The following is a 16067-nucleotide window of genomic DNA, read 5'->3' as shown; positions in this document are numbered from 1 at the left end:
GGAAGGATATACAATGGAGAAACGACAGTCTCTTCAATACGTGGTGCTGGGAAAACTCGACAGCTACATGTAAAAGAATGAAATTAGAACACTCCCTAACACCATACACAGAAATAAACTCAAAATGGATTAAAGACCTAAATGTAAGACCGGACACTATAAAACTCTTAGAGGAAAACATAGGAAGAACACTCTTTGACATAAATCACTGCAAGATCTTTTTTGATCCAGCTCCTAGAGTAATGGAAATAAAAACAAAAATAAACAAATGGGACCTAATGAAACTTCAAAGCTTTTGCACAGCAAAGCTGTGCAAATAAACAAGACGAACAGACAACCCTCAGAATGGGAGAAAATATTTGCGAACGAGTCAATGGACAAAGGATTAATCTCCAAAATATATAAACAGCTCATGCAGCTCAATATTAAAGAAACAAACAACCCAATCTAAAAATGGCCAGGAGACCTAAATAGACATTTCTCCAAAGAAGACATACAGATGGCCAAGAAGCACATGAAAAGCTCCTCAACATCACTAATTATTAGAGAAATGCAAATCAAAACTACAATGGGGCTTCCCTGGTGGCGCAGTGGTTGAGCATCCGCCTGCCGATGCATGGGACACGGGTTCGTGCCCCGGTCTGGGAAGATCCCACATGCCGCGGAGAGGCTGGGCCCGTGAGCCATGGCCGCTGAGCCTGTGCATCCGGAGCCTGTGCTCCGCGATGGGAGAGGCCACAACGGTGAGAGGCCCGCGTACCGCAAAAAAAACCCACAAAAAAAACCCCACAAAACTACAATGAGGTATCACCTCACACCAGTTAGAATGGGCATAATTAGAAAATCTACAAACAACAAATGCTGGAGAGGGTGTGGAGAAAAGGGAACCCTCTTGCAGTGTTGGTAGGAATGTAAATTGATACAGCCACTATGGAAAAGAGTATGGAGGTTCCTTAAAAACTAAAAATAGAATTACCATATATCCAGCAATCCTACTACTGGGCATATACCCAGAGAAAACCATAATTCAAAATGACACATGCACCCCAATGTTCACTGCAGCACTATTTACAATAGTCAGGTCATGGAAGCAACCTAAATGCCCATCAACAGACAAATGGATAAAGAAATTGTGGTACATATATACAATGGAATATTCCTCAGTCATAAAAAGGAACAAAATCGGATCATTTGTTGAGACATGGATGGATCTAGAGAGTGTCATACAGAGTGAAGTAAGTCAGAAAGAAAAACAAATATCATATATTAACGCATATATGTGGAACCTAGAAAAAATGGTACAGATGAACCAGTTTGCAGGGCAGAAGTTGAGACACAAATGTAGAGAACAAACATATGGACACCAAAGGGGGAAAGCCGTGGTGGGTGGGGATGGTGGTGTGCTGACTTGGGCGATTGGGATTGACCTGTATACACTGATGTGTATAAAACTGATGACTAATAAGAAAAAAAAAGGATAAGGAAAATAAAAAATTTTTAAAAATTTAAAAAATAAATTCCATGGTTTCATGTACTCTAGCCATATGCCTGGCATGAAGGCACACGCATTTTCATTCCAAATTCACTGTTCCCAGTTGGCAATTTGGTACCTTTAATTGCGTCAAACAGCTATGTAAAACAGCATAATCCACTGAGAGTACACAAAGAGAATTGCGTGCCTTCTAAATTCTGGTATACAAAGCGCACTGCTTGAAGACAGCTTAGTTTTGCCTGTAGTCCGGTTCTACCTATGCAATGTTTTCTAGAACAACCAGAATCAGTGAATCCAGTTCCTGAAAACTTGCATCCTTCTCAGGTTTTTAAATGAGTAAATTATACCCCTGATCTTAACTGACAAGATTCAGAGTCATGACTAGAAATGGCCAGAAATGACAAACGAAATGGTAGAGACCCATAATGCCAAATTTGCATTACAGCAAGGTTCATCTACAGGACAGCTGCCATGAGCCCTGCCTTTTATATTCCTCAAGCACAAATTTACAAGAAAAAGCTCTAATATTTTTATCCTGTTGCATGGGAAATTGTGTTTAATAACAGAATAATGTTTATCTCGATAGGCTTTGATGATGAACATCAGACCCCACAAAAATGTCCATGATTATCAACTTACGGCCATACACTGCATTTCACTACCCTACCTCATATTTTAATATTTCCTTGGCCCAGGGATAAAGCAATGAAATGAAGTTCAAGTTGGTTTCACAGAGAGTAAACATGCATTATGAATTTGAAACATACTTCCGGACACATACTTCGCTCACTGAGCATATGTTCAAGAAGAACTTCCTCTAAGAACTTCCTTTTATGACTAAAACCGTAATCTGGAACCATTCACTGTCCTTGGTTTTAGAATTCTATGTGCTTTCTTAAGATATTTGCCTTTTTCATTTTAAACACAGTCCAATCTTATAGCTGCTAAATCAAACTGTTTAGGTAAAAGACATCTTTTCAGTTGGAAAACCAGTCAAAGTCCATTCATCCTTTCTATGATTATAAACAACCGGATTCAACTAATTCCCAGAAGCGGAGATTTGTAAATTTGTAGACATTTCTACTTCAATCCTTGTTCTCCCCACTTAGGGCGCTGAGTCCTTGAATGTTGAAGAGGCTTCTCCCAAGTGACGTGGTACCAGGCTAGACGCCCGATGTGCTGACTTCTAATCAAGCTGTAACTGTGCTCTCCCTATAGAGCGCGCCAGTGACGACTTAAGTCTCAGTTCTGGCTTCAGCTGTACCGACATGCCAGAGCTACCTTCACTGAGTAAAGGTCACCACATCATATTAAGATCAACCTATTAGCATCGCCCAGTTTGCATATATACAAAACAATATCCAGGTGAGCACAGACGTATGTGAATCACGTTTAGAATCAACACGGTAGCGTTGCCTGATTTGCGCACACGTCAGACCTACAGCTACACATATATTAGTTGTGTTAGGATTCAACATATTAGGACTGCCTAGCTTACAGACTCATAAAAAACATGAAACTCTATATATGGGGAGGGGGAGGTCATGTACACTGAACATATCTAGGATCAACATTTTAGGGCCCACCAATTTTGAAAACTTTGAACTTTTGCAGCCAGGTGACACTTCCCTTGTGACGTACTGGTCCTTCCACTGCTGGAGACTTGACTCTCTGATATCGCTCTGCCTCATTTGAGGCAATTACTGTACATCTAGCTGTAGGGAGCCTATAGACTGGAATGACAACCAAAGGTCTCCTATATCCACCCATTTAGAGATACATGTACATACAGACATATGTTGTATAGTTCACACACATGATCCGATCCACAGTGAGCGCCTACACAGCCACTAGGAAGAGACAGAGCTGGTGATGACCATCCTTCTCCTGGGAAATAACGGACTGTGGCCCTCCTCTCTTATCCCAAGGAAATACATATGAAAGGAGAGAGTGGGTAATGAATGAATAGGAAGGTTTAATTTAGACAGATTGGATTATGTTATACTGCATAATCTCTTGCTACATTGCATCACTCTCTGATCAGTTGACTTGAAAAGTCTGCACCTCGGGTTGGTTTCCAGTGGAATGACTGTATTGGACTGGCCAAAAAGTTCGTTCGGGTTTTGGGTACGATGTCACAGAAACATCCGGAAGAACTTTTTGGCCAACCCAATAGCACAGCCCAAGGCAGGTTCTGGACTTCTGTAGCACTGATGCCTATTAACTCAGGATTTGTCTGGTCTTGGGAATACCATTCTGCATTTTTAAAACCTCTTGCTCTATACAATCGATTTGGCTTCAGTATTTTCGAAAAGGAACACATTTTTGAAACGCATGGTGTGCAGTGTGCATTTTCACTTACCTTTTCCGCCGACTGAGCGGTGCCAAAAAAAATGGGAATGAAGGCAAGCCAGACTATACATGTTGTGTACATGGTGAATCCAATGGGCTTGGCTTCATTAAAATTCTCTGGGACACCCCGAGTCTTGATGGCATACACAGTACAGGTGACCATGAGAAGAATGCTATATCCCAAGGAGCAGATAATCTGGAGATCCGTAATGTCACATTTGAGAACTCCCCGGGCCTGCTCAGGGTTCATTGTCTTATGTTCATCATAGTCTATGATGATGTTGGGTGGGTCAACACCAAACCAAATGAAAACACCTAGAAGCTGAACTGATATTAAACTAGAAGTGATCGCCAGCTGTGATGTTGGGCTTATGAGTCTGGGAGCTGTCACTGACTTCTTGCCCTGTTCGAATATGCGATAAATCCGATTGGTTTTTGTCAAAAGGGCTGCATAACTGATGCACATACCCAAGCCCAAGAAAACTCTCCGGAAAGAACACACTGCCACGTCAGGTTTGGCTATCATCAGGAAAGTGATGATGTAGCAAAGAAAGATGCCCGTCAACAGAACATAGCTCAGTTCCCGCCCAGATGCCCGGACGATGGGAGTGTCATTGTAGCGGATGAAAGTGGCCATGACAAATATAGTGGCGATGATCCCCAACATGGCAAGGAAGACAGGGATGACGGCCCAGGGGGAGTGCCACTCCAGTTTGATGATGGGGATATCCTGGCAGCCGGTTCGGTTTTCATTGGGTCGCTGGTCGTAGGGGCAATGCTGGCATGTCATCTCATCAAACTGGTACTGGTAGCCATCGCAAGGCTCACAGGTCCAGCAGCAAGGAGTTCCCTTCTGTGTCTTCTTTCTTTGCCCAGGCTTGCATGGCAGTGTACACACTGACGGCGGGATCTCCCGGAGTCCTTTACCCCACTGCATGTCCTCTATCTGCAACAAGAAATAAGAAGGTGCAACAGGTAGATTAGTTAAGAGGAAAGAAAAAGACCAATAACAACAAACAGTAATGATAACAACATGTGAGACTTGACAAGGTAAAGTAACCCCCAGCTGTAGGAGCTACAACCAAGATTCAAGCCCACACCATTTCACTGTAGCATCCTCAGTCTTCACCACTGTAGACTGTGCCAGACATGCCGGATTGTTAAGAATTCCCTGTGGTAGCTATTGGAAATGCAGATTCCCTGTTCCCACCCTAGACCCTCCGTTCCCACCCTAGACCCCCCCAAATAAGAATATCCTGAAAAGGAGCCTTTGGATCTTCATTTTCAACAGGTTCTCAGAGGATTCTTAGGATTAGATAAAGTCAGAAACTACTGACGTGCTCTCTACTGCCGCCTCCTGGGTAATAAGTGCAAATGTCCCAAATTAAGTTAAAAATCTCAAGTAACGCGAAAAGCTATATTCATTTCCCTTATTAGATGCTTTTGTTTTTTTTAATTGCTTTTAAATTATTTTGGATGATATTGCAGTGCTAACCTCCTTTTCTAAAATTCTGTAGGCATCACTGCCATTTTCATTGAGAAATTTTGAAGCAAATGAACCTATTCTATTTATCACAGAGGAGTGATAAGGTTCATTATTGAAAGTTTTAATTGTAGTTAACGAAGCATTTGATAAGAAAGTAATATGGTCTGGAAACCTTTCAAGATGAGCCATGTACCTATTTGGAGATGAAATTTAAACTAAAACACTATATCCTAGAGGAGGATGAACGTGTGCTTGTTTATTTAGAATATTGGCTTTCTGGAGGGGAATTCATAATTAACAGTCTTCTGAGAAATAATGGCATCAGAAACAAAGAAGAACTTTATTACGGGGCCGATATCTCATCTTTTCCAGCACAGCATCTATTCTTTTTTTCCTGATATCAGTTCCTCACTTTTTTTTTTTTTTTTTCCTATGTACTTTCTGTGAGATGGGATTTACACGGAAACTCCAGGGGTGACAAGCAAGACCCAGGCTGGGCCAATCAGGATAGTGCGTCGTTCTCAAGCTTGAGTCCACATTAGAATCACTTGGAGGTGTTTTTACAACCCAGCGTGCTGAACCCCACTCTCAGATTTTCTGATTCACTGGGACTAGGATGGGGCCCGAGTGTATATATTTCTAACAAAATCACAGATGGTGTTGCTGGAGATTCTCTAGTCATCACACTGTGTCAACCACTGATACATTCCAACCTCCTAGCCCCAGAGACTGGGTCAGGGATGGGGTCATTACAGAATGGCACGACATTTAACTTCACGGCTTTTACAGAGATTACGTAGGACGAAAATCTTTGTTTCTGCTGGATTTGCAGGTTCCAGGATGTAAGGATGCTGGTGCTCATGGCTATAAAGAGGAAGTTATTTCTCAGAGGAAGAAGCCAATATCAAGGAAAGCAGAGTAGAGAATTGAAGAGAAAGATTACTGATAAGCCTGTTTAAGCTCCTGGTAACGGCTCTGCCTGAAGCAGGTTTTCCCTATATTGTGTCATTATGTGACTCAGTAAACTGCTATGCTGAAGTACTTTGAATTGCATTTCTCTTACTTGTAACCAAGGGTCCTGAAAAATATACCTACTAAATGAATAATTTTAGTATCTACGTGTTGCAAAAGATGTACTTAAAAAATACACGAATACATTCCAATGGACAAATCTGGCTGATACTCCCCATATCTAGTTAATCAAATTTTTAAGATATGTGAACAAAAATATAGGTTAGAAAGATACTGGAAAGTCTTAACTATTTTTATTGATTGATTGATTGATTGATTGATTTGGCTGTGTTTGGTCTTCGTTGCTGTGTGCGGGCTTTCTCTATGTTCGGGGAGTGGGGGCTACTCTGTTGTGGTGTGAGGCTTCTCACTGTGGTGGCTTCTCTTGTTGCAGAACACGGGCTCTACATGCGCAGGCTTCAGTAGTTGCAGCATGCGGGCTTCGGTAGTTGTGGCACACGGGCTCAGTAGTTGTGGCTCAGAGGCTTAGATGCTCCGCGGCATGTGGGATCTTCCCAGACCATGGATCAGAACCCGTGTCTCCTGAATTGGCAGGCGGATTCTTAACCACTGCACCACGAGGGAAGTCCCTGAGCCTTTTTTAAATGCATACTTTTAAGACATAAGGGGGGGAACTAATTTATTGCTCAGTGGAATTGGAATGCTCTGTTAAAACAGGATGCAGTGTATAGCAAGGTGTGATGATTCCATCAAAACTTGAATGAGAACTACATTCAACATCTGAATCAAATGTAGTTAACTCTGGTGAAAAGAACGGCTCAAGGATTAAACTTTATAAAATATTATAACCTTATAGTGATTGAATTTAAACTTTAATCAGAGACCCAAGTATCTTTGGATGACTCCTATGAACTCATCTGCCTGAGCACAAAGCCCAAGTCAGCACTAATAAATCTAACCAGATATAAAACATAATTATTTCTTTCTCAACATCATCATTTTTGCACCAGTAGGTCATTGTCAGCCATCCCAAAGTCATAAAATTAAGGAAATAATTTGTAATAAGGGAGAAAAAGACATGCATTAACTTTATAAACGTCCAATTTCAAGAAGTTGGAACCTAAAACATTGCTATTATTAACACAAATGTTTCAAAATATCAAAGTAAAAGGCCCTACACATGGTTAGGAAGAAAGACTAACAAAAAAAACTTACAAATAAATATCATTAGCTAAACTTGAGATCACCTGATTCCAACACGAGTGGGAACTAATATACCATATGATTAAACTTAAGCTATGGAATAGATGTAGGGCTCATACAAATATACAAACAAATTATCATTATATGTAATATTTTACAGCCAATTTCATATGTTGCCAGCTTGCAATCCCCCCTCACCACAAATAAAATGGTCAGCAATGCTGAACAGCTTTTTTTCTCAACTTAACCAAATGTATACAACAGCTATAACCACAAACATTACATTGACTACTTAATTTGTTTTCAATTTTCATTTAAAGTAGATCTCAACTCAATTTAATTGTATATATTAAAGCAACAAAGTTGCTTCTTGCTCCAAATGAACAGAAGTCTAATTTACTTGCTTTGCCAACAAAAATCATTATTTATTGAAAGTATAATTTATGTTCCATAAAGGTACCAACTAACCTTTAAGAGCTCCAGTAAGTGAGAATTTTGTTAAAGTGACATATATGATTTGTGTATATCTTTACCTATCCACACAAATTTAGTGCCTTGTTTCCTAAGAAGAAACAGCTGCAGATGACCAGGGGCACCTATTTTTTTTAAAGAGGGTAACAATTTAGGGTTTTGAAAAATTAACTGTAATGTCAATTGGCTTTGTCAAAAGGCTAGAAGGAATGCAAATTTCAAGTTTGTTCTAAACTCTGCAACAAAACTGTGTTTTATTTAGTTAGCTGGAAAGCCAAAGTTAAATTGCAGAAAGATGTAAAAAATTAATAAATAGAAATCTCAATTAAAGAGTGTCAGGAGAAGGGGGAGATCTCACGCCCGGTGCCCATAGCTGAACCCAACAGGAAGAAGATTCCTCTTCCTTGGCAAGGACTCGACCAATGAAAAGCCATGAACCTTTTACTGTTGCCCTCCAACTTCCTTTTCCCCTCTACAAAAGTGTTCTCCTTTCCTTGCTGTGAGGGGTCTTGCATGTGGCTTGCCACGGTTTCAGACCCGAATTGCAATTCTCTTGTTGATCTCAAGTAAACCCATCTTTGCTGGAGCAATATATGTCAGTCTATTTATTTCAGGTCAACAAAGATTAGGAAAAAGGCTAGGATGTTTACCATCGTCTTCTTTAGAAGATACAGTTCTAAATTCCCTGATAAGAATGCATTTTCTTCCCGGACATCCCAAGTTTATGGTTATTGGATACTGGATCAGCTCAGTAGCTGGCTCATGGCAAAGCACTGTTGAGATCTCAGCCCTTGGCAAGAGAATACACCTGTAAAGCTAGTATCATCAATTAACACCATGCATGGCACATAGATTTTATGGATAAGTGAATCAATGGTTTAAAAAAGAGAAAATTAGGGAATTCTGGCCAATGAAAGCAAAAATAAGCCTTTTGTGGAGTCCTAGGAAAGCGTTCTTCACTCTTTAAAATAGAGACACAAAGAAGAGAGATGCTGTCTTCAGCCTTTGATGTGTGCAAATGTGATAGATGGAGCTGCAGCAGCCATTCTGCCACCACGAAGAGACAAGCTGAAGGAACAAAGCTGATATGCTGAGGATAGTAAAACAAAAACAAAAACAGAATTTGTATCTTTGATGCTCTCAGAGTAACTTTCTAGGCTCAACATGGAGCCACTCCTGTATGGGGTGCCACGTCCGTAAGCCAAAACTAAGATAACTTTCACATTCCTGTGAACAAGCTTCACTCGAACAGAAATGCAGTACATCTACAGCCAATCTCCAAAGGCTAAGTCAACTCAGGGGCTTCTCACCCCAAAAAGGGTTGACTGTGTGGGCCCAGCCCATCAGATAATTTTTATATGTCTTTTCCTTATTCTTTATCCTATGAGAGCTTTCTGCTTTTCACCCCATTTTGCAGTTCTCTGAAAGAAGACTGTCCACAAAATGTTAAATAAGGTGTGTCTGTACTGCCTAAATTGTCTTCTTTAATCTTTTATTTTAACAGTGGCAATTTTTTTTTTTTTTGCGGTACGCGGGCCTCTCACTGTTGTGGCCTCTCCCGCTGCGGAGCACAGGCTCCGGACGCGCAGGCTCAGTGGCCACGGCTCACGGGCCCAGCCGCTCCGTGGCATGTGGGATCTTCCCGGACCGAAGCACGAACCCGTGTCCCCTGCAACGGCAGGCGGACTCTCAACCACTGCGCCACCAGGGAAGCCCCAACAGCGGCATCATTTTGTCAACCAAATGAACCAACACTGGTACCACCCTACCCTGAACTGCGAACATGGAACAATAAACTTCCCTTGGTTAACCAATACCTCACGGGTAGCCCACTACTTGCAGTCAAACATTCTAACACACTCTTTCTTATTTCTGCAGCTGGTACGTGAAGGCCTGAGACTACTGGACAGTTCGGCAATAATTCAAGTTCTTGCGTGGGTAGTAGAGAGTTCCAGGAGGAAAGGAAACTTGTGAATCACACGTGATCGGACACACTTGTCTTTGTCTCCTGAAAGCACTCAGAAAAGAGGGCGGTAAACACCTGGACTCAAAAAAATCAGCTGTGACTCCACTGCTTCAGGCTCAGAGAGAATGAAAAAGGACCTGTCAGCTAAAGTTCTTTAGCACATGTGTTTGGCAAGGAAAAACTGGGGTCTGGCTCTAGCAGAGAAAGCTATTCCACCGGGGACGCGCAAACCTTATAATCACTGGAATTTTAAAATAAAACCCAATGAGTTGCTGTCTTACTGCCAAATGCAGGAATCAAACAGAGAGGATTTTTATAAACACTGTTCAGTGCATCCATTTTTATCTAGAAGACATCTTCTCTCTGAAGGAAAACTGTGTCACTGCAGGGATATTTTCCCCAGTGAAGTTTCATTTGCATTTTCCAGCGCACACTCTGTAGAGCGAGCTGGCTGGTGCTTTTGTTGCATAATTCTTTGCAACAGCATCATTTTAACTTACTAAAACCTTAATAGAATGAGCTAATTTAACAAGAGCTTTCTTATTAAACACGATTTGTTCATTAAAATATATTTGTCCTGGCAAATTTATGAAAAAATCTTTTCAGGAAAAATGCACAAGGATGCTGGATTTCTAATACTAGAAAAGAACCAGGTTTAGGTCCAGTGGGGAGTGCGTAAGGTAGAATGGCTTTACAAGGAATTTTGTAGTATCTCAATGTCTTTTTTTTTTTTCTTTTTTAAGCCTCAGCCCCGATTGTTAAATTTTAGGCAGCAGGACTGGACTATAAAACAGAATTTCGGGACTGCTATAAACGCACTTAATTCGAATTCTACTTATTCAAAATTTGGAATTATTTGTACAATTCATTGTGTTTAATATACTCTAGGAAGAAAGTACCATACACTTTCTTCATTAAACTGTATATAAAAGATTGTACATAAAAGAGTACATAATTGACTAGTTCTTAACTACGGTAGTCCCTGGGCACCCATGGAGGGATTTAGAGCTTCATCTCACTGTAAAGCACCTCGAGGTCCAAGATGTGGACAGCTCTGTACTGCTACTAAGACCTTTTTCTTTAAAAAATTTTTACTGAACTATAGTTACAACGTTGTGTTAATTTCTTCTGCACAGCAAAGCAACTCAGCTATATGTGTATATATATATATATTCTTTTTCATATTCTTTTCCATTATGGTTTGTCACAGGATATTGAATATACTTCCCTGTGCTGTACAGTAGGACCTTGTTGTTTATCCATTCTGTATATAAGAGTTTGCCTCTGCTAACCCCAAACTCCCATTCCTTCCCTCCCCTCCCCCCACCCCTTGGCAATCAGAAGTCCGTTCTCCGTGTGACTCTGTTTCTGTTTTATGGATATGTTCATTTGTGTCATATCTTAGGTTCCACACATAAGTGATTTCATATGGCATTTGTCTTTCTCTTTCTGACTTAATTCGCTTAGTATGCTAATCTCTAAGTCTATCCATGTTGCTGCAAATGGTATTATTTCATTATTTTTGATGCCTGAGTAATATTTCATTGGATATATATATATGTATATTTATATATATGTATGTATTGAATACACACACACACACACACACACACACACACACACACCATCTTCTTTAGCCATTCCTTTGTTCATGGACACTTAGGTTGTTTCCATATCTTGGCTATTGTGAATAGTGCTGCTATGAACACAGGGGTGTATGTATCTTTTCCAATTATAGTTTTGTCTGGATATATGCCCAGGAGTGGGATTGCTGGATCATAAGGCAGCTCTATTTTTAGTTTTTTGAGGAACCCTCCATACTGTTTTCCATGGCGGCTGCACCAATTTACACTCCCACCAACAGTGTAGGAGGGCTCCCTTTTCTCCACACCCTCTCCAGCATTTGTTATTTGTATACTTTTTAATGATGGCCATATGACGGGTGTGAGGTGGAACCTCATTGTAGCTCTGATTTGCATTTCACTGATAATTAGCGACGTTGAGCATCTTTTCATGTGCCTCTTGGCCATCTGTACGTCTGCTCTGAATTAAGACCTGTTTTTGAATTATGCCAGCGGCTCCCAAACTTGACTGCACGTTTCAATCGCTTGGGGATCTTCTAAAAATTCCAAATAGGCAGCAGGGTGTTTGAAAGCTCCTCTGGTCATATGTAGACAAGTATGAGAAAGAATGAACTAAACTCTCTGAAGGGCTGGAATTTAGGAGAAAATATTTGCTTTGTTTAGAGAATCTATTGACTGCAGGCTTCTATTCTTGACCTTAGGATGCACTAGCTCTCATTAAAAGTCCGAGAAGGTCACCTAAAATTCTCAGTTATACTCTTATGGTTTAATGGGAAAGTATGGCGCTGTAGTGGAATTATAAATTTTCACAGTTCAGGAAGGTCTCCGGACTTATATTTCATAATGTCATTGGCTAAACAACTTAAAATGCCTAGAAAGGCTCAGCCCATAAAGCAAACAACTGATGTGAGAGTAAAAGAGTGCTTCTCCTCAAAACAAAGTCTAAAGGAACACAAAATAAATTACATGTCCATGCAAATACATATTGAATTATACATCAAGAATAGACTTCATTAGGAGTTCTGCCAAAATGATCTGCATTTACTCTTTCTTTTTTTGTTTTGTTTATTTATTTATTTTTGGCTGTGTTGGGTCTTCGTTGCTGTGCGCGGCTTTCTCTAGTTGCGGCGAGGGGGGTCTACTCTTTGTTGAGGTGCACAGGCTTCTCATTGCGGTGGCTTCTCTTGTTGCAGAGCACAGGCCCTAGGCGCACAGGCTTCAGTAGCTGTGGCACGTGGGCTCAGTAGTTGTGGCTTGTGGGCTCTAGAGCACAGGCTCAGTAGTTGTGGCGCACGGGCTTAGTTGCTCCGTGGCATGTGGGATCTTCCTGGACCAGGGCTTGAACCCGTGTCCCCTGCATTGGCAGGCGGATTCTTAACCACTGCGCCACCAGGGAAGCCCTGCATTTACTATTTCAATGCTTGCGTTTTCCTTAAGTACAAGGGGAAAGGCGGGTGGTATTTATTAAATTTGCATAATTAAAAGCTCCCAGACCGATTGAACAGTTTGCCCCCAAAGTAATTCTACATTTCTTTCTTTATCACACCTTTTTCTATACCTCTAACTAAAAAAGGGTTATCTTTACTTGGCTTCAGATCTTCCTTTTATTTTTTTTTTAATTTTATTTTTTCCAGAAGAATCAGGACAGCCTTCTGGGGAACCTTCGAATTTTCACAATGTTGATGCTTTTTCAAAATTACCATATACTCAGTTGGCCAAACAATACATATCTGCTGACACCAGTTAGCTAACTCTTTCAGAAACAAAACTGCCAGAAGAGCCGTCTCCTTATCATGTGCACGTTACCTACAAATCATCTCTTATCTAGTCCCCGCCTGGGGACACAGTTCCCTAAATGATGCTTACCGATCAAACATTAGGTATTTAATCTTGCTTGAATTATTAAAAACATTTGAAAGTAGTTTTTTAAAGCACGGATTTAAGAATAATTTACAATGTAAACGTATTCACATGGATGCCTCAAAAATACCTCAAATAAACTTGTTCAAAACTGAATTCACGATCTTCACCGTGAATTGGCAAACTATGGCCCCCAGTGCGCCGAATCCTGCCCACCACCTGATTTCATAAATACAGTTTTCCTGGGACATCACCACACTGTTCATTTACATATTGCCTCTAGCCGATTTTAGGCTACATTGGTAGAACTGAGTAGTTGTGAATGCATGGCCCGCAAAACCTAACCTATTTACTATCTGGCCCTTTACAGAAAACACTGGCTGACTCAGAGGCAATGACAAAGAAGGACAAAGCCCTAGCGCATGGCAGCTTTATCAATCCATAAACCAGAAGCTGTGTCATCGCTGACATCTTCCTTTCCTTTGGTCCCCACCCCTTCCCCCCATATCTAAGTGACCAACAACTTGTGCTGGGTTTCCCTCTTGCAATCACTTACATTAATTATTTTATCCAGCAAACTATATATTAAGTAAGGTTACTGGGTGCTGGATCCCGTTTTAATTGTCGGGAGCAAAAGAGACAGAAACGAACGCCTTAGAGAAATGAATCCTCTTTTCTCACCTGTTATCACACCTCCTCTGCAAAAGCTTTCTATGCGGTTTCTTCACCTCTCTTTCCTGCTGGCCTTTCCCTAATCCCATCCCCTGCACCAGAGCCAGGAGGATGCTTCAGCATGGAGATGTGATCACGTCACCTTTTTTGCTTAATTCTTCAGTGGCTTCTTATTGCTCTTTAGCCTCCTAGCTGAGCATCGTCTCAAAGGGACACACACCAGGTGGCTTCTCTCTCCTGGCTCTGTGAGTCCCAGGAAGCACCCTGCCCCACGGTGGCTTCTGTGCTGTAACTAGCTGCTCAATACCTCTTCCGCTTACCGGACACTTGCTCAGGATGCCCCACACTCACTGGGTTGGTTCCTCCTTTTATAACCTCTCAAGGATCCCTCCTCAAAGAATTTAACACCATTTGTGATTGTGCAGATATGTGACTCATGAAAATCTGTCTCCCAGCTCCTCTGTAAACCCAGTGATTTCAGAGCTTCCATCCATTTTACTCAATGCTGGAAACCCAGAATCTGAGAGGGGAATCAAGAACACTGGCAGGTGAAAGAGGTGAGAGAAAAGACTGACCACTACTGTAGAAACGATTTTCCCCCGGCCAAAACTGGAGTTTAACTGTAAGTGGAGTTGATCAAAGGATCCATAAGGACTCACGTGAGTCTCCTCTATTTGTTGGTCATTTAATACACATCTAAAGAATGGAAGTTTATATGTGGAATGTCCTCGGCATTTGGAGAGAAGAAAGGGAATTAAATCTGGAGCACCAAGTTGCTAGGTAGTGGAAACACGAACATAGCTCACACACCACGGGGAGTCAGAACAATCGCCTGCAGCCAGGGACAGAAGTGGATTTCAATAGGTCCCTGACCGCTCTCTGAACATTCTCCACCGGTAAACTTAGCTACAGCTCAAAATAGAAAGAACACGAGCTAGGAAGTCAGCCTTTCCTGGGTTCAAAGACTGGCTTCGTCACCGCCAGGCAGTATGACCCAAGGCAAGTCAACCATGTGAAGCGTGTTTCCCTAGCTTATTTGTTATGAATGACATGCATTGTGACAAAGGAGACAGCATGTGTAAGGTGTGTGTCTGAGACATCGTAAGTGCCTAATTATTAATTTTTACTGGAATATTTTATGCCTGCAGCGATCAACGTAAGTCTAATTAATCCAGGCAAAAACTTAAAGATGGCTATTGTCAGGCCTCCCCTCTCTCTTGAGCTCTGATTCTTCCAGCCACATATTATCAGCAACTAATGCTGTAGTGGCATTTCAGACTCTACATATCTAAAACTAGAAGTACCGCCTTCCTTCCCGTTTTCTAGATCTCTCCACCCACCCTCCAACCTGTCCTGCTATACCAGAGGAGTTAATAACATGAGCCTTGGACTCAGACAGACATGGGTTCAAATCCTAGCAGAGTGACACTGGCCAAGTCATATTTTTTGTTTTTAAATTCTTATTGGAGTTGCTTTACAATTTTGCGTTAGTTTCTACTCTACAGCAAAGTGAATCATCCATACGTATACAATATTCCCTCTTTTTTGGATTTCCTTCCCATTTAGGTCACCACAGAGCACTGAGTAGAGTTCCTGCTGCTATACAGTAGATTCTCATTAGTTATCTATTGTGTACCTAGTATCAGTAGTGTATATACGTCAATCCCCATCTCCCGATTCATCCCATCCTCCCCTTTTCCCCTTGGTATCCAGACGTTTGTTCTCTACGTTTGTGTCTCTATTTCTGCTTTGTAAATAAGATCGACTCTACCAATTTTTTCAGATTCCAATATATGCATTAATATATGATATATGTTTTTCTCTTTCTGACCTACTTCACTCTGTAGGACAGTCTCTAGGTCCATCCACATCTCTACAAATGACCCAATTTTGTTCCTTTTTATGCATGAGTGATATTCCATTGTATATATGTAGCACATCTTCTTTATCCATTCTTCTGTTGATGGACATTTAGGTTGTTTCCATGTCCTGGCTATTGTAAATAGGGCT

At 41.1% G+C, this 16067-nt stretch overlaps 1 protein-coding gene across 1 annotated transcript in view; it reads right to left on the bottom strand.

Moving 5' to 3' along the window:
- The window catches only part of GRM7 (glutamate metabotropic receptor 7), an 817195-nt gene that overhangs the window by 131834 nt on the left and 669294 nt on the right, over positions 1-16067 (bottom strand). The window contains exon 8 of the mRNA XM_033865318.2: positions 3855-4790. Coding sequence (XP_033721209.1) covers positions 3855-4790 — 936 coding nt within the window. The remainder of the gene's footprint in view (positions 1-3854; positions 4791-16067) is intronic.

The sequence above is a fragment of the Tursiops truncatus genome, chromosome 10 (assembly GCF_011762595.2).
Source record: "Tursiops truncatus isolate mTurTru1 chromosome 10, mTurTru1.mat.Y, whole genome shotgun sequence".
Taxonomy (NCBI): Eukaryota; Metazoa; Chordata; class Mammalia; order Artiodactyla; family Delphinidae; genus Tursiops; species Tursiops truncatus.
Note: the sequence above shows the minus strand (reverse complement) of the source record. Positions and strands in the feature narration are given on the sequence as shown.